This window comes from Nerophis ophidion, linkage group LG13 (genome assembly GCF_033978795.1).
Source record: "Nerophis ophidion isolate RoL-2023_Sa linkage group LG13, RoL_Noph_v1.0, whole genome shotgun sequence".
NCBI classification, from domain to species: Eukaryota; Metazoa; Chordata; class Actinopteri; order Syngnathiformes; family Syngnathidae; genus Nerophis; species Nerophis ophidion.
In genome coordinates this window covers 6,784,261-6,805,255 of record NC_084623.1, presented here as the reverse complement: position 1 = coordinate 6,805,255, position 20,995 = coordinate 6,784,261, and the positions used below count along the sequence as shown (strand labels likewise).

At 40.7% G+C, this 20,995-nt stretch overlaps 1 protein-coding gene across 1 annotated transcript in view; it reads left to right on the top strand.

Annotated features, from left to right (window-relative positions):
- thsd7ba (thrombospondin, type I, domain containing 7Ba) overlaps window positions 1-20,995 on the top strand; it is a 531,947-nt gene that overhangs the window by 272,821 nt on the left and 238,131 nt on the right. Inside the window, 1 exon segment of the mRNA XM_061918320.1 lies at window positions 15,624-15,824. Coding sequence (XP_061774304.1) covers window positions 15,624-15,824 — 201 coding nt within the window.

Sequence of the window (20,995 nt, the reverse complement as noted above, 5' to 3'; positions counted from 1 at the left end):
TATAACGTACACTTATTCAGCCTGTTGTTCACTATTCTTTATTTATTTTAAATTGCCTTTCAAATGTCTATTCTTGGTGTTGGATTTTATCAAATAAATTTCCCCCAAAAATGCGACTTATACTCCAGTGCGACTTATATATGTTTTGTTCCTTCTTTATTATGCATTTTCAGCCGGTGTGACGTATACTCCGGAGCGATTTATAATCCGAAAAATACGGTACATAACTCCACGTGTGTTCATTCATAGTTTCGATGCCTTCACCGACAATCTATAATAGTCGGGAAAATAAAGAAAACACATTGAGTGAGGAGGTGTGTCCAAACTTTTGGCCTCTACTGTATATGTAGAGCAGGGATGTCCAAAGTGCGGCCCGCAGGGAGTTTTTAACGGCACATCCTAAAAAAATATGATTAAAAAAATACAGAACATAAAAAGTGCTATAAAAGAGCAAAGAGGTGACTTTTAACGAGAAAATGTTGCAATGTTAACTCTGATAACACAAAGCTGCCATGCAAGCTGTTTCTTTCTTTAAAAAAACAATTGCGAATAAAAATCAGTCATTATGAATTATTCAATCAATCAATCAATGTTTATTTATATAGCCCCAAATCACAAATGTCTCAAAGGACTGCACAAATCATTACGACTACAACATCCTCGGAAGAACCCACAAAAGGGCAAGGAAAACTCACATCCAGTGGGACGCCAGTGACAATGCTGACTATGAGAAACCTTGGAGAGGACCTCAGATGTGGGCAACCCCCCACCCCTCTAGGGGACCGAAAGCAATGGATGTCGAGTGGGTCTAACATGATACTGTGAAAGTTCAATCCATAGTGGCTCCAACACAGCCGCGAGAGTTCAGTTCAAGCGGATCCAAAACAGCAGCGAGAGTCCCGTCCACAGGAAACCATCTCAAGCGGAGGCGGATCAGCAGCGTAGAGATGTCCCCAACCGATACAGGCGAGCGCTCCATCCTAGGTCCCGACGAGCGGCCCATCCTGGGTCTCGACTCTGGACAGCCAGTACTTCATCCATGGTCGTCGGACCGGACCCCCTCCACAAGGGTGGGGGGGGACATAGAAGAAAAAAAGAAAAGAAGCGGCAGATCAACTGGTCTAAAAAGGAGGTCTATTTAAAGGCTAGAGTATACAGATGAGTTTTAAGGTGAGACTTAAATGCTTCTACTGACCTATTATTGACCTATTCAGGGCTCCAATTACGCCACATTAAATATTCCACTTAGAGCTATCTTTTGTGTAAAATGTTGCATATTTAGTGTTTGCCACACGCTTTTGTTTTAAAACGAACAAACAAAAAACATAAACAACAAAAAAAAATTTAAATTGACGGATAAATCGATTTTTTAAATTTCATTTTAATCTTCTATTCTTTTCTCCCCCCCCCCCGTTCTCCAGTAAGTGAATGTTTTATTATTCACTTAGTTTGTATATCTTGTTTAGCGCTTAAATACTGCTACATGATGCTTAGTGCTTCACTAAAATTGCATCTGTGTAGCACACAGCTTCTAAAACTTGTAGATCATCCTCCTTATACTCAGGCTCAAAAATATAAGATTCTGGATCCTCATTTATCCCAAAGTAGTTGTTGTCTCTCATGAAGTCTGCCATGATTAGGAGCGTTTTTTTGTTTTTCTAAGGGAAAAGCTAATTTAATTTGCCGCCATATGCTTAAAATGAGCTAAATACATACATATCACATGTTATTTTGAATGTGACGGATACTACATTACATATATATTTAGTCTCAAAGTAGACTTTGTTGTCTCTCATGAAGTCTTTCATTAGTAGTAGTTGATTTTTAAAGGAAAAGGGGAAATTAATACACCGCTGTATGCTTAAAAATAGCAAAATACCCCCACGACCCCAAAAGGGAATGAGCGGTAGAAAATGGATGGATGGATAAATATCACGTTATTATGAATGTGACGGCTACTACATTACATACATCATTTGGTTACATACACACATAAATACATACAGAAACCCCAAGAAGAAGAAAAACAACACTGAAGTAAAATAATAGACCCCTCAGGGAATAAAGGCTGTTTTTTTCTTGTCTTCAACGTATTTCTACTGAATAATAAATCCTAGGAAGGCAGCAATCTGTGTTTGCACTACCCCGAGAGTCAGATGTTGCAGCGTATCTCGCACCTTCTGTTGTTTTACCACACGCGCAAATGTCACTTTTTCATGTGGACTTCATTCCAACAGCAAACAGAAAAACGCCGACTGAAAAACATTGAAGACGTCAACGTAGTGTCAGCTGGATTATTTTCCGACGCACGACACATTTACCCAGCAGTGAACGCCTGTCATGTTTTTTTTTTCCCCCCGACTATCACCGCTGGTGAGATTGCACCTCGGTGTGAGGAAATCAATTTAACAGAAGAGGTCATTTGAAAAAACTTTCATCGCTGTTTTACTCGGAGGTCGCAGGGCTGACACGGCCGCTGTTTCTTCGCTGTCCTGCAGGCCGTCCTTCCAGAAAGAACGCCAACGTGAACAAGATGCATAACAATTATTAACAAGAGTGTGACGAAATACTGTATTTTACGGACTAGAGAGCGCCAAAATCCATATAATAACTGCACCGGACTATAAACCGCAGGCATATATATATATATATATATATATATATATATATATATATACATATATATATATATATACGTTGTGAAAAGAGGTATTTACACCGAACATTTTTTTAAATGTTTATTTACTAGGGCTGGGCAACGATTACAAATTGTAATCGAAGTTAATCGCACTATTTCTCCGATTAATCGCGATTAACTGCATTGTATACGCAAAGCCCAATAATGAATTCAAAAGTAGTGTGTAGTGCACCTTTATTGGAATATTCTCCCACATGAACAAAAGCGCCAAAACATTTGTTGTGCAAACACAATTTAAATCAGTCCTTGTTAAACAGTAGCAGTTAAATAGCATATTTGATGAAAATCAACTCCAAAAATGTAAATACAAACATTTAAGCTTATTGCCACTGCCAGGGTATTTAAGTTATCCTGTTTGTTATGGAAAATAAATATAATCTACATACAAATCTCTGAGCCACAATCATAACATCTGAACAGGCAATTTCTGAGGAAACAGCAGAAACATTTTTTTTATCAGGGATCTTATGTTTAAAAAAACTATATTATAGGTAGTGGGCTGTTTTAGGGAATTTTTGATCAAATTATCCGTAGTAGCAATATTAATAATGTTGTGTTTATTCTGCGTAGTGCACTTAAAATAATTATGACCATATCTAGGAATTGATATGATGGGAATTTTCCGATTGTTTGCTTGGTGCTTTGATAAACTGAAGGCATCATATACATGGTACTATATTGTGATGTTATGAGCCAGGGAAAAAAAGAACTACCCTACCCAGCATGCAACAGGAGTGACGAGCATGCGCGGTAGCCCGGTAAAGTTTGTGTGTAGCCTTGACGGCATCTTGTATGTTGTGATATGCACGCTCTGAAAGCAAACGTTAAGAACTCAGCCAACACTCCTGGTCTGCATTATTCATAAATAAACAGACAACACATATACTCCGCTGCTTCACAGGCCGCTGGATGTAGCCGGCAAAGTATTCCCATGCTAGCTAGCCGGTCTAGCAAGCACGCCTCATTCAGTCCAAAACGGCCCGATCTATCCACATTCAGAATTGTCTGGCGGTCGTAAGTGATCCCGGAGTGACCACGCTGTAAGCCAGCCATGAAATTTGCAGAATTGTCCGGTATTTTTGCCAAATGTTCCATCTTTACCAAGAGCCCCTCCACGCCGGGCGACGCCATCTTGTTAAGAAAAGGCGTTAACAAAATAAAAGCATGTAAACAACATACGCAAATGTGCGATAAAATAATTGTTAACGTTGATAGATTGACGAGTTAACTTGTAATTAACGCATTAATTTGCCCACCCCTATTATTTACATAACTTTATTGCTTTCAATTGGTGTCTGTAACAGGGCAGTAAAACAGCTCATCAAAACAAAACAGAAGTTTCCATCTTGGACCCATTAGCTGCGGAAGCTAGCTTTTCAATTAGCTAAACAGACTCAATAACTCCACGTTTAGGGAAGACTTTGTGAAACTGAAACAATACAAAAACAATGCGAGAGTAAGTTAATAATACTAACACGGACACTCATAAATGTGTTAGCATATTGGATAACGCTGACAACGCCAGCTTCATCATTTTACGATAGCCCGTAAAAATGTGCATGACAACACTCATACAGACATCACACGTGGTACGGTTTAGCAAGCATAAAGAGTCGTAGTTATATTGTAAGACTTACAAATGTTGTTTGGAGTGATGAATGAAAAATTAATGCGAGTAGAAACACTTTGGATAGCCAACTTCGTCAAACATACAGTAATGTATAGATTGCTTATCATTCTGGAATCGGTTACCATCTCACATTATTTCTCATAATGTAAATTGTCATTCAAGACAGCTTTGAAAATATATATATATATATATATATATGTATATATATATATATATATATATATATATATGTATATATATATATATATATATATATATATATATATATATATATATCTTGATTGGATTATCCGGAGAATAGTGCTCGATACCGTGGTAGAGCGCAAAATGTAGGTGTGGGAAAAATCACAAGACTACTTCATCTCTACAGAACTGTTTCATGAGGGGTTCCCTCAATCATCAGGAAAAAATCTCGTGTACTTCATGTTTAGTGTTATTTTTATACTTTTTTATCCACATTCTATTGTATGTTTTACTCTTCTGACACCACCAGATGGCAGTATAAGAGTCCACATAAGAGGCCATTAGACCCCAATTCAGTAGTGTACACAATATCGGAAATAAGAACTAAAAAGTGCTTTAAGCCTTTAGAGGTTTTAATGACATTCAGACTTTACTTAAATCAATAACGGAGAAGCATCTCCTCATCCGTAAACAACAACCTTCCGACAGGAACTCTAATAACTAAAGTTCCTTGGGTGAAATATGTAAACTCACTACACCGGTATGTTTTAGCGCTTTTATGGCGAGTTTACTAACAGATATAAGTAATAACTTTACACTACTTTATATTAGAAATGGCAACAGTGGAGAAAAAGAAGAAGCTTATCAACTACAAAGGCGGAGGCGGCAAATTTTCAGGACTTATGCAGATCCCAAATACAGATCAGCAGGTACCAGAAGGTAAGAAAAGTTGCTTTTGCACAATATTGTGAAACAAAACGCCAGATAATATTTCTCACCTTGTACACATACCATTTAGCTGCAAACTTCTTCTGTTTGTTCTACACAGTCAATACTGCCACAGGTGGTAGACAAGTGTATTGCAACACAGTTGAGAAACATATTTTTTGGCGTACTTCTAGACGGCGCTCACGGCCCTATGGTTAGGAAACACTGACAGTATCATGGACAGTATCAGCACAGGAGAGGGTCAGAGTGTGCCTGAGCAAGCAGCAATGAGAAAGAGAGAAAATGTAAAGTTTGAGAACACATTTTTGGGAGAAACTGCAACCAAAGTATCGATCCTATCACACGAGCGTTGATCCGGTCACAATGCTCACCTCGGTCTCGATTTTTTGGTTACGCGATTCACACAATTTCCCCCATGAGAAACGTAAAGAATAATAAACTCAGGGTCTGTAAATTAAAGAGACTATCGCAAGTTTTCCCGACTCTACGAGGACAAAGAAACATCTCCTGGTGATTGAGGGAACCCCTCATGAAACAGTTCTGTAGAGATGAAGTAGTCTTGTGATTTTTCCCACAATATCTATATATATGTCATTGTACGGATGACATATATATAGATCATCCCTACATTACCCTTGTAGGGATGAAGTCTGTTTCATCCCTACAAGCCTGTTTGGCAGGTTTCCCTTCTCATCAGGGGCCTGATGAGGAGGAAAACCTGCCAAATATGCCTCTTTCTTTTTTCCTGACCTAAGGTAGAGTATATTCCACAAAGAAAATCTCCTGATGATTGAGGGAACCCCTCATGAAACAGTTCTGTAGAGATGAAGTAGTCTTGTGATTTTTCCCACACCTACACATATATATATATATATATATATATATATATATATATATATATAGGCTTGTAGGGATGACATATATATATAGATCATCCCTACAATACCCTTGTAGGGATGAAGGCTATTTCATCCCTACAAGCCTGTTTGGCAGGTTTCCCTCCTCATCAGGGGCCTGATGAGGAGGGAAACCTGTGAAACATTCCTCTGTCTTTTTTCCTGACCTAAGGTAGAGTATATTCCGCTCTACCCCGGTATTAAGCACTGTATAACAGATAAACCACAGAAATCTAGACTATGTACCTTTATTGCTTCCAAACGGTTTCTGTAAAACGGTAGTAAAACGGCTGATGAAACAAAACAGAAGTCATCGTCATGGACCCATTTGCTGTGAAAGCTAGCTCTCCAATATGCTAAACAGAGTCATTTTCTCCACGTTGACGTCTTGGTGAAGCTACTGAAAACTTTGGGAAACTTTCCTTTCATTGAGAAACGTATCGAAATACATTTTGGTACCAGTACCAAATTATTGGTATAGGCACAACCGTATTATGTTCACGTCCAAACTGTGTACGTAGTTCGACTTTTAGCACTGAGATCAACACTGTCCCGGGCAAACCTGAGGGGAGCTGGGACGAACCTGCACCATAGTCTCTCTCAGCAGAGTACTAGACTGCAAGGTTATTGTGTCGACTCCCAGCTTCTTCCAGATTAGAAGCTCCACACGCCGAAGGAAATAACGTAAGACCTCTGTGCCAAATGCCAGGTCTTTGTTGGAATGAATATAGCGGAAGATGAATGTGGCTGCTGCTCCTGTGTCCTGGAAATAACTCAGGGGGGCTTTTCAGAGACAACTTTACCTTATTTAATCTCCGACATGTTTCTTTGTCCTCGGAGAGTCGGGAAAACTCGCGATAGTCTCTTTAATTTACAGACCCCGAGCTTATTATTCGGTACGTTTCTCATGGGGGAAATTGTGTGAATCGCGTAACCAAATATCGAGACCGAGGTGAGCATTGTGACCGGATCAACGCTCGTGTGATAGGATCGATACTTTAGTTGCAGTTTCTCCCAAAAAATAGTTCTCAAACTTTGCATTTTCTCTCTTTCTCGTTGCTGTTTGCTCAGGCACACTCTGCCCCTCTCCTGTGCTGATACTATCCATGATACTGTCAGTGTTTCTTAACCATAGGGCCGTGAGCGCCCTCTAGAAATACGCCAATAAATTATATGTTTCTCAACTGTGTTGCAATACACTTTTCCACCACCTGTGGCAGTATTGACTGTGTAGAACAAACAGAAGAAGTTTGCAGCTAAATGGTATGTGTATAAGGTGAGACATATTATCTGGCGTTTTGTTTCACAATATTGTGCAAAAGCAACTTTTCTTACCTTCTGGTACCTGCTGATCTGTATTTGGTATCTGCATAAGTCCTGAAAATTTGCGCGCGTCCGCCTTTGTAGTCGATAAGCTTCTTCTTTTTCTCCGCTGTTGCCATTTCTAATATAAAGTAGTGTAAAGTTATTACTTATATCTGTCAGTAAACTCACCAAAAAAACGCTAAAACATACCGGTGTAGTGTGTTTACATTTTTCACCCAAGGAACTTTAGTTATTAGAGAGTTGTTGTCGGACGGTTGTTGTTTCCGGATGAGGAGATGCTGCTCCGTTATTGATTTAAGTAAAGTCCGAATGTCATTAAAACCTCTAAAGGCTTAGTGGCCACATGTGTGGACAGCACTTTTTAGTTCTTATTTCCGATATTGTGTACACTACTGAATTGGGGTCTAATGGCCTCTCATGTGGACACTTATACTGCCATCTGGTGGTGTCAGAAGAGTATAACATACAAAGAATTTGGATAAAATTGTGTAAAAATAACACTAAACATGAAGTACACGTTTGTGTACTTATGGACTGAGTACATCATATAAAAAGATGATACTTTGTTTTTATTGTAATTAGGGTCCAATGGGCCCAAATAGCAAAGAGAAATAAAAACAAAGCATGTAAACAATCAGCTTGGATCTTAAGAGGTTTTAAAACAGTTAGCTCCATTTTTGACACTTCTTCCACCCCCGTCCTTGCACGCTACACCGCTGCAACAAAGATGACGGGGAGCAGACGCTGTCGAAGTGGAGGCACGTAAATAAGAGAGCCCACAAAACGGCACATCCAATAGTGACTGTCAGAGAGCGGTTGAAAGATGGTTTCCGTTCGGACGGTTGTTGTTTCCGGATGAGGAGATGCTGCTCCGTTATTGATTTAAGTAAAGTCCGAAAGTCATTAAAACCTCTAAAGTCTTAGTGGCCACATGCGTGGACAGCACTTTTTAGTTCTTATTTCCGATATTGTGTACACTACTGAATTGGGGTCTAATGGCCTCTCATGTGGACACTTATACTGCCATCTGGTGGTGTCAGAAGAGTATAACATACAATAGAATTTGGATAAAAAAAGTGTAAAAATAACACTAAGCATGAAGTACACGTTTGTGTACTTATGGACTGAGTACATCATATAAAAAGATGATTCTTAGTTTTTATTGTAATTAAGGTCCAATAAGCCCAAATAGCTAAGAGAAATAAAACCAAAGCATGTAAACAAACAGTTTGGATCTTAAGAGGTTTTAAAACAGTTAGCTCCATCTTTTGACACTTCTTCCACCCCCGTCCTTGCACGCTACACCGCTGCAACAAAGATGACTGGGAGAAGACGCTGTCGAAGTGGAGGCACGTAAATAGGAGCGCCCACAAAACGGCACATCCAATAGTGACTGTCAGAAAGCGGCTGAAAGATGGTTTCCGTTCGGACGGTTGTTGTTTCCGGACGAGGAGATGCTGCTTCGTAATGGATTTAAGTAAAGTCCGAATGTCATTAAAACATCTAAAGGCTTAGTGGCCACATGCGTGGACAGCACTTTTTAGTTCTTATTTCTGATATTGTGTACACTACTGAATTGGGGTCTAGTGGCCTCTCATGCGGACACTTATACTGCCATCTGGTGGTGTCAGAAGAGTATAACATACAATAGAATGTGGATACAAAAGTGTAAAAATAACACCAAACATGAAGTACACGTTTGTGTACTTATGGACTGAGTACATCATACAAAAATATGATTCTTAGTTTTTATTGTAATTAGGGTCCAATAAGCCCAAATAGCTAAGAGGAATAAAAACAAAGCATGTAAACAAACAGCTTGGATCTTAAGAGGTTTTAAAACAGTTGGCTCCATCTTTTGACACTTCTTCCTTCTTCCACCCCCGTCCTTGCACGCTACACCGCTGCAACAAAGATGACGGGGAGAAGACACTGTCGAAGTGGAGGCACGTAAATAAGAGCGCCCACAAAACGGCACATCCAATAGTGACTGTCAGAAAGCGGCTGAAAGATAGTTTGTAAAACATTTTCACCAAAAAAAATACCATTATATTTTATGTAGACCACAAGGAAGTCTTTTACATTTACAAAAAATAATAATAATAATATGACTCCTTTAATGCGCCCTATAATTTGATGCGCCTTGTTTATGAAAAAAAATAAAAATAAAACAATAGACTATTCATTGGCAGTGTGCCTTATAATCTGGTGCGCCTTATAGTCTGGAAAATACAGTATATAATGTTCATATAATTCACAATTCCCGGGTTCCTGAATGCAGCTCGCTGGCGATAGTTCCTTCTTCTATGGGTTGTGTTCACGTTGGCACCGGTGCCAGTGTGCAACCCAGTTTTGGTTCCCATCCATAACCGTGCCCCCGGCGCACTGATGTAATTGTTCCCAGCAGGATGGAGATGCAGCTTTATAGTTGTTTGTCTGTGTCACCTTTTATTTCTGAGAGTGATTTCTATTTTAGTGAGACTCAATAAAAGCAACAACAGGTACTCACAACTGTGACCCGCGCCAAATGCTGCACCGTGACCCCAATCACTGACACCGTGCAGGGACTGTGTTCATCGCCAACTTCATCTGGCTCCTGTCTCTTTGCCCACTTTGGAAATGTGGTCCTGGCTACACTTTACTCAGGGACCGATGTTCCTTTGGAACAGAGGACCCTATTGAAATTCTAAGGTTTTATTCTTAATATTATTATTCTTTATTATTATACTGCTGCCTCTTTGAGCTGTAATTTGACCCCCTTAACATGCTTCGAAACTCACACACACATCAGGACTGGTGAAAATTGCGATCTAATCAAAAAACCAAACCCTAAAACTCAAAAGTGTGCTCTAGTGCCCCCTAGGAAGAAAACACTGACAAAACTGCCTGTAACTTCCAGTAGAAATGTCGCAGAAACATGAAACAAAAACCACTATGTAGGTCTCACTTAGACCTATATTTCATCAGATCCCCGGGGCTAAAATCAACAGGATGTTTGATATTCCCACTTCAATGCAAAAGTTGGCTAAAAAATGTCACTTTTTTTTCCAAACATGAGGCCGTTTGTCTTTTCGGCTTCAAATAAACGAGAGATTGAACCCTTCTGATTAAAAGTTAAAGAAATGTATATTATTTTTATTTTTTTATTTTTTTTGTCCTGTCCAGCTTCTCAGGCAAATCATATAATTCAGGGGTAGGGAACCTATGGATCACGAGCCATTTTGATGACTGCATCTGGCTCTAGGATAAATCTGAGCTGACATTGCTCAACACGATAAATAATGAATAATTCCACTTGTAATCACAGTGTTAAAAATAACGTTCAAAATTTAAAAACATTGTCATGCATTTTTATGTTCAAGAAGTTGGTAAGAAGTCATTTATTTATTATTGGTTAGGGTGGGGCTTCAGACCCCCAAGCACTGACATGAGAGCCTGTTTCAGGGTTACAATATTGTTTTATTTTTCAATAAGTCTCTCAGTTGCTCTCCAGCAATTGTCTTTTCCTCTTTCGTTCTCGCTCGTGCTCTGTTTTCTAGCCTCAAGCCCGTCTCTCCTCCTGGCTGCTGCTTATAACATAGCGACAGGTGATCAAATAAAAAGGCCCAGGTGGGCCTTCTACGCACCTGTCGCTGATTTCGAGGCCGGTACTGGCAACACCCTGCTTCGGTGCAGATCCGCAGACCACGCCCCCTCCACAGTTAGCTTCAGAATAACAATGTTATTACAAAGAATAAGAGACCTCTCTAGAAATGTTGGTCTTTCTTAAAAATGCACGCGTTTTGTTGTGTTCAGTGTTAAAAAAAATATAATATGGCTCTTACGGAAATACATTTTAAAATATTTGGCTTCTTGGCTCTCAGCCAAAAAGATTACCGACCCCTGATACAGTTGATGTAGATGCCCATATCGGCTGTTCAGATTTACTTCACAAAAAGAGAAGTGTAGGATACTTCTCTTGTTGCCTTATTTGAATTTGACTTTATTAAATGTATTTATATTATCATTTGGTGCAGCAGCCGGGCCGGAGCAGGAGGGGATAAAAAGAGAAAAAAAGGGAGGCAAAGGGGGAAATTGTGGGGATAAGAGGGGGATTAGACAGAGAGACAAAAACAACAACAGCAAACACAACAATACCAACAAAAACAACAACAACAATAGAACAACAGCAGCACATACGATATGTACAAATATGATCATAAAAGTGATTGTTAGTGAAATAAATAATAAAATAGGAATGACAACGAGCATTTTTACACCAAAACTGGAGCAATACAAATACCAATAGAAAAAGCGCTATTGATCGTGAACAATACAAATAGTTTACCTCTATTTTCAACAATACAGTTGTTCAAATGCAACAATACGTATACATGATGAAAGCTAGAGAGATAATAAAAAAATAAATGAAATAATAATTGAAAAAAAGGAATACCGAAAGATAAAGGGGAAGAGATAGATGGAACCTATATTAATCTTGTAGATTGTTATAGTAACAATGTTTGTTTTTTTTAATTACTACCCTGGTTTGGATTTTATGAGCCCGCAAAGAACCATTGTCACAAAATGGCGGCTTTCTGCTCAGACAAAACTGTAGGATTGTCATACACACATGAAACAAAAACCTCAATATAGGTCTCACTGAGACCTATATTTCATACACTGACCGCCCCCAACTAAAACCAACAGAAAGTTTGCTATTCCCACTTCAATACAACAACTGCATTACATTCACCATGCATAGCTCGGTTGGTAGAGTGGCCGTGCCAGCAACTTGAGGGTTGCAGGTTCGATTCCCGCTTCCGCCATCCTAGTCACTGCCGTTGTGTCCTTGGGCAAGACACTTTACCCACCTGCTCCCAGTGCCACCCACACTGGATTAAATGTAACTTAGATATTGGGTTTCTCTATGTAAAGCGCTTTGAGTCACTCGAGAAAAGCGCTATATAAATATATTTCACTTCACTTCAAAATGGCGGCACCAAGGCGTCCTTATAAAATGCCCAAGCCACTTTACAACTGTTATTACTTTCAGACTGATGTATAACACATGTGTATACAACTTTTTCTCTGTGTAATAGTCCATCCATCCATCCATCTTCTACCGCTTTCCTGGATTTGGGTCGAGTGGGCAGCAGCCAAAGCGGTCCCGTCCTTCGCTGCTTGCAGCTTTAATTATTTATTTTTATTATTTATTTTACTTACTTTACTTTGCGGTTTAGCTCGGTTGGTAAAGTGGCTGTGCCAGCAACTTGAGGGTTGCAGGTTCGATTCCCGCTTCCGCCATCCAAGTCACTGCCGTTGTGTCCTTGGGCAAGACACTTTACCCACCTGCTCCCAGTGCCACCCACACTGGTTAGAATGTAACTTAGATATTGGGTTTCGCTATGTAAAGCGCTTCTAGTCACTAGAGAAAAAGCGCTATATAAATATACTGAAATAATAATAATAATAATAATACTTACAGTCGTTATATCAAGTAGACCAAATAAATGCATGTGTAGGTTCTCATAAAGCAGTAAAAGCAGGGTTAAGGAAAAAGGATTTATGTCAACTCTTGTACTGCTTGAAAAGTGTGAAACTTATTTGTCAGCTCAGTCAAAATATCTAAATGTCAGGAAAATAGAATTTTCTTACTACCTGCGCCTGACTATTTTTGCATACTCGACTCACAACCCTGAAATGTCTACTCTGATGTGGGCAAGAACGGGTGTCAAACTCAAGGCCTGCTGGGTCATTTTAAAGTGGCCTGGATTATATCCATCCATGAAGTACTTGATCATTTCTTACTAAATGTGTTCTTTCTTTTTATTTTGACAAAAAAAAATAAAAAAATCTACAGCATACAATTGCATTTATTTTCTTAAATATTATTGAATAAAGCAACACATACTAAAAAATAGTTTTTTTTCCTCAAATAAAAAGAAATAATCAAATATTATGACTTAAAAATTGTGTGTGAATCTGTAATAATAACAATGCTCATGTTAATATTGTAATGTTGGTTACATTTGTATGAATATAGGTTGGAAAGTAGTTTAGAGTTCCCTAATGTGACAAATATTTTATTAAATACACATTACACTTTTTTTGGGGGAAAAAATCAAAATACATATGTGATTGACTTATCATTTCACAAGCAAGTTATCCATTAAAATTTCGATTGTAAAAATGACAATAGATTTTATGGTTGAATAAAAATAAAAAAAACAGACATAATTTTTACCATAAAAAAAACAAAAAACGGCAGATCAGTCGCCAGAATTTAACCATGAAAAAACGATGGTATGTGTGTATGTATATATGTGTATACAGTTTATATATACTGTATATATATATATTTATGTGTGTGTATATTATATACATACACACATACACAAATATATGTATGTATTTATATATATATATATATATATATATATATATGCGTTTATGTATATATGTGTATATGTATGTATATATATATATATATATACATATATATATATATATATATGTGTGTGTATATATGTGTGTGTGTATATATATATATATGGATGGAAGTGAAGTGAAGTGAATTATATTAATATAGCGCTTTTCTCTAGTGACTCAAAGCGCTTTACATAGTGAAACCCAATATCTAAGTTACATTTAAACCAGTGTGGGTGGCACTGAGAGCAGGTGGGTAAAGTGTCTTGCCCAAGGACACAACGGCAGTGACTAGGATGGCGGAAGCGGGAATCGAACCTGCAACCCTCAAGTTGCTGGCCCGGCCGCTCTACCAACCGAGCTATGCCGCCCCATATATATATATATATATATATATATATATATATAAATATATATATATATATATATATATATATATATATATATATATATATATTGTCACCTGGGGATAGGTTGATTGGCAACACTATTGGCCCTAGTGCGTGAATGTGAGTGTGTATGTTGTCTGTCTATCTGTGTTGGCCCTGCGATGAGGTAGTGACTTGTCCAGGGTGTACCTTGCCTTCCGCCCGATTGTAGCTGAGATAGGCGCCAGCGACCCCGAAAAGGAATAAGCGGTAGAAAATGGATGGATGGATGGATATATTGTCACACCTATGGATCATGTTTTGTTTTTTCATGTTATGTTTTTGATTTTGGACATTCAGTCACGTTTTGCACTTCCTGGTTTTGTTTGTTTCCATGCCAACGTATTAATTCCCACCTTGTCACGCCCCTGCCGTCAGTCCCGCACCTGTTCCTGATTATCACAGCCAGTATTTAAGTAATGTTCTTTCTGTTCATCATTCTGGGATCTTCTCACACTCGCACGCACCCTACCCATGCTGTTCAAACCTTCACGTCCTCGTCCACAGTTCCATGCCGTGTAAGTTTTTGTATTCGTGCCATTGTGCTAGTTTTGTTTTGTTTGTATATAGTCATCCCATTGTGCTGTTTTGTTTTAAGTATAGTATAGATTTTTATCCGCCACAGAGCGCGTCCTTGGTTTGTCTTTTTGTAGTTTGTTTGTTTATTTAATAAATACCTTGTACTTACATTCATGCCTGAATGTAAGTACATGCGAGGAGTTGACGACTTGTCTAGGGTGTACCCTGCCTTCCGCCCGATTGTAGCTGAGATAGGCGCCAGTGCCCCCCGCGACCCCAAAAGGGAATAAGCAGTAGTAAATGGATGGATGTATATATATATATATATATATATATATATATATATATATATACATCCATCCAAACATAAATATATATATATATATATTCATGCATATGTATATATGTGTATGTATATTTATGTATATGTGTATATATATATATTTATGTTTATCTGGGGAGAGGAAAGTCTGAGCTTCCCTGCTTAGGCTGCTTCCCCCGCGACCCGTCCTCGGACACACGGAAGAAGATGGCTGTACATATGTATGCATGTATGTATATTTATGTACATGTGTATGTAGATGTATGTATATATGTGTATGTAATGCATAGGCAATTGTGTAATGATATTTTGAAGTGAATATACATTTATATGCATGAGGGCAGCCATACCTGCATTGTGGCCCTCAGCGAGAGCCAGTTTGACTCCCCCGCTCTCCAGTACACAATACTCTCCTTTGATCAAGTGTGTTTACCGCTGGTCAATGCAACATCTGTTCTTTATCGCCTTTGCTCCGCTCCGACAGGTTTCATCCAGAGGAGGCGGGAGGTGCTGTGGGCATCCAGCAGTCCGCTGGACGCGTGTCCTCATCTGGCCGAGTCCATCCCCTGCGAGGACCCCGCCTGCTACCGATGGCGGGTCCAGCAAGAGGCCACGTGTACGCCCGACAATAACACCTGTGGCCCTGGGACCGAAGCCCAAAGCGTCCGGTGTGTCAGTGCTGAAGGTAACACACAATTACTCTATTTAGTAAAAATGGAATATATCAAGTTTTGGAAAATGCAAAAGAAATATGGTCTGATTATATTGTGTATTATTTTACAATATGATTATATGCACAGTAGTATTATGGCATTGCAATATTATATATATATATATATTTTAAGCTTTGTTAAATAGCTATTCGAGTAAGTATTTAAGAAAGATTATGAATAAAAATATGAAAAATTATCTGTAATAAAAATATCTACACTTACCTTATTATATGAAATCATTTCATTATAAAAAAATATATAATAAGTCGTTTAAATACTTTCTGCTTTTTGTCAGGCTTTAAAGTGTGAGCAAAGTTTGACTTACGAGCATTTTCACTGTCGGGAATCCTGCTGACATAGGCTCCAGCACCCCCTGCCGCCCCAAAAGGGACAATAGGTAGAAAAATGTATGGATGAATGGATGGGTTTAAATAATATGTGGAAGAGGATCGAGCAATAAAGCGTTAATATATTGTTAAACGTAGTTCCTCCTGCTTCATTTGCAGAAGAAACACAAAAGTTTTGATCAGACGGTTGACGCTGCTCAGAAAACGACACAATCCTGCCGTAAAAAAACATCGTAACTGAGAAAGTCAGCGTGAAGGATAGCGGGCGGACGACCAAAATCGACAAAACAAACCATTAAAAATAAGTCCTGCAATGCAGTCGCACCACACAAGCCGCAGCCAGCCACATAACTTGTAAGTTAACGTTAAGATAACATGGAGTCTCTCCTCCAGGATAGAGCTATCACTTGCAAAGTCTGAATGTGTTGCCTCTTCTCATGACAGAGTTTAACAAAACGAGGGCTCCTTAATTTTTTATGGACTCCACCATTATGTGCCAGGTGATCCCCAAAAAGGCCCAAAATATCATCAGGGACCCATCTCACCCTGGACATAAACTTTTTGAACAGCTGTCCTCGGACAGGAGAGATACAGGACAATGAAATGCTGGACAAACATATTTTAGAATTTTTTTTTTTACCCAAGAGCAATAGTGTCGCTGAACACAAGGCATACAAAATAATGACTGTTTGGTATTTTTATGTATTTTAGTGTATTTATCTGAGTACATGTTTTTATGTTTTGTAAATGCCTCATTATGAATTTGCACTAATTGCTTCCAATTTCGTTGTACAATATATAATGACAATAAAGATATATTCTATTCTATTGTTTACTTAAACCTGGTGGTTTGCTTTCTCCAAGTTGAATACAAACCTTCACCATATTTTTAACATATGATGAGTTATTTAATTCTCTTCACTACAATGACAATTTATCCATAAAACTATTGAAAAGCTACAGACGCTGGGTTTGATGTTTTATGTTTGTTTTAGTCATGACTAAGCAAACTGGAGGGTCGAGGATTACTTACAGTACACAGACATAGCTTGTAGCCACTTCTGCGGTCCGTCACTCAAATATGTCCGTGTGCAACATAAACGGTGATGTCTTTATTCCTATAATTACGGGAGAAGAAGCCTGTAAGCGACGCCTACAAAAGTCTGAAGCTGAATGATATCATTGTGTTATTTTACAAAATGAGTGCGGTTGTTTGTATTACTATTGTAATGTTGTAACTATTGTATTGTTTTTCAACATTTTAGTGTTTTTTTTATTCTTTTTAAAAGGCAAGTTACCTGTTAAAACTGTGGTGATTTTGAAGGAGCAAACACATATTCATCCCCCATCCATTTTCTACCGCTTTTTCCCTTTTGGGGTGGCGGGGGGCGCTGGCGCCTATCTCAGCTACGATCGGTTGGAAGTTGGAGTACACCCTGGACAAGTCGCCACCTCATCGCAGGGCCGATCGGTGAAAAATGACTTTAATGGGCTGGGCTGATTCCAGATATAATATGTTGTGAGTAGTGATGTGCGATACATATGATTTTCTTTACATGCTAATATCGAGTATAATTCATGCCGATACCGATGTCGATACCGATATATATATCAATCAATGTTTATTTATATAGCCCTAAATCACAAATGTCTCAAAGGACTGTACAAACCATTACGACTACGACATCCTCGGAAGAACCCACAAAAGGGCAAGGAAAACTCACACCCAGTGGGCAGGGCGAATGCTGACTATGAGAAACCTTGGAGAGGACCTCAGATGTGGGCAACCCCCCCTCTAAGGGACCGAAAGCAATGGATCTCGAGCGGGTCTAACATGATACTGTGAAAGTTCAATCCATAGTGGCTCCAACACAGCCGGGAGAGTTCAGTTCAAAGCGGATCCAAGACAGCAGCAAGAGTCCCGTCCACAGGAAACCATCCCAAGCGGAGGCGGATCAGCAGCGTAGAGATGTCCCCAACCGATACACAGGTGTGCGGTCCATCCTGGGTCCCGACGAGCGGTCCATCCTGGGTCTCGAGTCTGGACAGCCAGTACTTCATCCATGGTCATTGGACCGGACCCCCTCCACAAGGGAGGGGGGGGACATAGGAGAAAAAAGAAAAGTAGCGGCAGATCAACTGGTCTAAAAAGGAGGTCTATTTAAAGGCTAGAGTATACAGATGAGTTTTAAGGTGAGACTTAAATGCTTCGATACAAACGATATATATATACCAATCCGATACTGATACTGATAAACATTTATCCATCCATCCATCCATTTTGTACCGCTTATCCCTGTCAGGCTCAATCCACACATCGGTAGTTGTGAGTTACTGTTGAACGCACTGTGCCGCTAAGTTGAGGTACCACCAGCTGTGAACCCTACCACCTTTCTTCTTCCCTTCATTAATTCCTCCTCCTTAGCTAATTGTCCTACACCCCCCACTATCTGATGAACTTTGACGGAGCGACGGTCAAAGAGCCTTGGCGGATGTAAGGAAAAAAACAAGGGAATGTTCATAAATGTTGACGGGGGGGGGGGGGGCGTTATGGTGTGGAGAGGCGGGGCCAGCGAACGAGGAGCGGGGCAGGGCACGCCGTAGCCCGGCCCAAGATGGCGGCGAGGAGGCGGGGATGGCGACCGAACAGGGAACGACGCCGCAATCAAGTTCAGCTGCGTGGATCGCGCACCGGTAGACAATTAACGTATCTCCTCTCAGTGTATAAAAGGGGTGAAGGAGGAGAAAACGAGAAGGAAGGAGTTTGAGAACCCGCAGCACCTGGCGACGAAGACGCTGCCGACTGTAGAGCGACACGGAGGAGCGAGCAGTGGGATCGACAACGGCGCAAAAGACTTTCTTTATTTGAGAAAATAAACGAAGGTCAAACGTGAACAAGCACATCCTTCCTTGGTGGTCCAGGGAACCCGCACCAGGCCGTCAAGAGTCATTCACACTGGGCTTCCCTGCTTAGGCTGCTGGCCCCTGCGACCTGACCATGGATGAGAGGAAGAAAATGGATGGATGGATGGATATTTCAGTATCAGTCCGCACATCGGTAGTTGTGAGTTACTGTTGAACGCACTGTGCCGCTAAGTTGAGGTACCACCAGCTGTGAACCCTACCACCTTTCTTCTTCCCTTCATTAATTCCTCCTCCGTAGCTAATTGTCCTACACCCCCCACTATCTGATGAACTTTGACGGAGCGACGGTCTAAGAGCCTTGGCGGATGTGAGGAAAAAAACAAGGGAATGTTGATAAATGTTGACGGGGGGGGGCGTTATGGTGTGGAGAGGCGGGGCCAGCGAACGAGCAGCGGGGCAGGGCACGGCGTAGCCCGGCCCAAGATGGCGGCGAGGAGGCGGGGATGGCGACCGAACAGGGAGCGACGCCGCAATCAAGTTCAGCTGCGTGGATCGCGCACCGGTAGACAATTAACGTATCTCCTCTCAGTGTATAAAAGGGGTGAAGGAGGAGAAAACGAGAAGGAAGGAGTTTGAGAACCCGCAGCACCTGGCGACGAAGACGCTGCCGACTGTAGAGCGACACGGAGGAGCGAGCAGTGGGATCGACAACGGCGCAAAAGACTTTCTTTATTTGAAAAAATACACAAGCGTCAAACCTGAACAAGCACGTCCTTCCTTGGTGGTCCAGGGAACCCGCACCAGGCCGTCAAGAGTCATTCACACTGGGCTTCCCTGCTTAGGCTGCTGGCCCCTGCGACCTGACCATGGATGAGAGGAAGAAAATGGATGGATGGATGGATATTTCAGTATCAGTCCGCACATCGGTAGTTGTGAGTTACTGTTGAACGCACTGTGCCGCTAAGTTGAGGTACCACCAGCTGTAAACCCTGCCACCTTTCTTATTCCTTTCATTAATTCCTCCTCCGTAGCTAATTGTCCTACACCCCCCACTATCTGATGAACTTTGACGGAGCGACGGTCAAAGAGCCTTGGCGGATGTGAGGAAAAAAAACAAGGGAATGTTAATAAATGTTGACGGGGTGGCGCTCCTTTTGCACTTTTTGACTCGACCGATAATGTCCTCCGAGTTCAAGGGGGCGCTTTCCTCCCGCTGTCAGTGTAATGATGGGAAAGAGGCGAAGTAAAAGGACCGGCGGTGCATTCTAATTAGGTCACTGAATCACCTGGGCTGACACGTCTCTGTAGAGAAAGCGGCGACTCGGACCAGATTCCTCGCCCTGCGGAATCAGGGGGATCATGATTCCGTAAGTGAGGCTTGGATCACTGCAGACCTTCCTTGGTCGGGAATAGTTTTTGGGGGGCAATCTCAAGCTATTTTTAGTACCTCCTCCTTTTAGAAAGAAGCTCTTATAAACAAACCCCAAAACCACGGAAGTTGTCAGGTTGTGTAAATGGTAAATAAAAACAGAATACAATGATTTGGGGTATCGGACTGTCTTATTGTGGCGGTCCGATCCCTGTATGATCAGTGCCAGAGCTTGGTCCGCAATTGCCGGGGGTAAGTCTGATCAGTTTCCAGTGAGGGTTGGACTCCGCCAAGGCTGTCCTTTGTCACCGATACTGTTCATAACTTTTATGGACAGAATTTCTAGGCGCAGTCAAGGCGTTGAGGGGTTCCGGTTTGGTGACCGCGGGATTCGGTCTCTGCTTTTTGCAGACCATGTGGTCCTGTTGGCTTCAGCTCTCACTGGACCGGTTCGCAGCCGAGTGTGAAGCGACCGGAATGAGAATCAGCACCTCCAAGTCCGAGTCCATGGTCCTCTCCCGGAAAAGTGTGGAGTGCCATCTCCGGGTTGGGGAGGAGAACC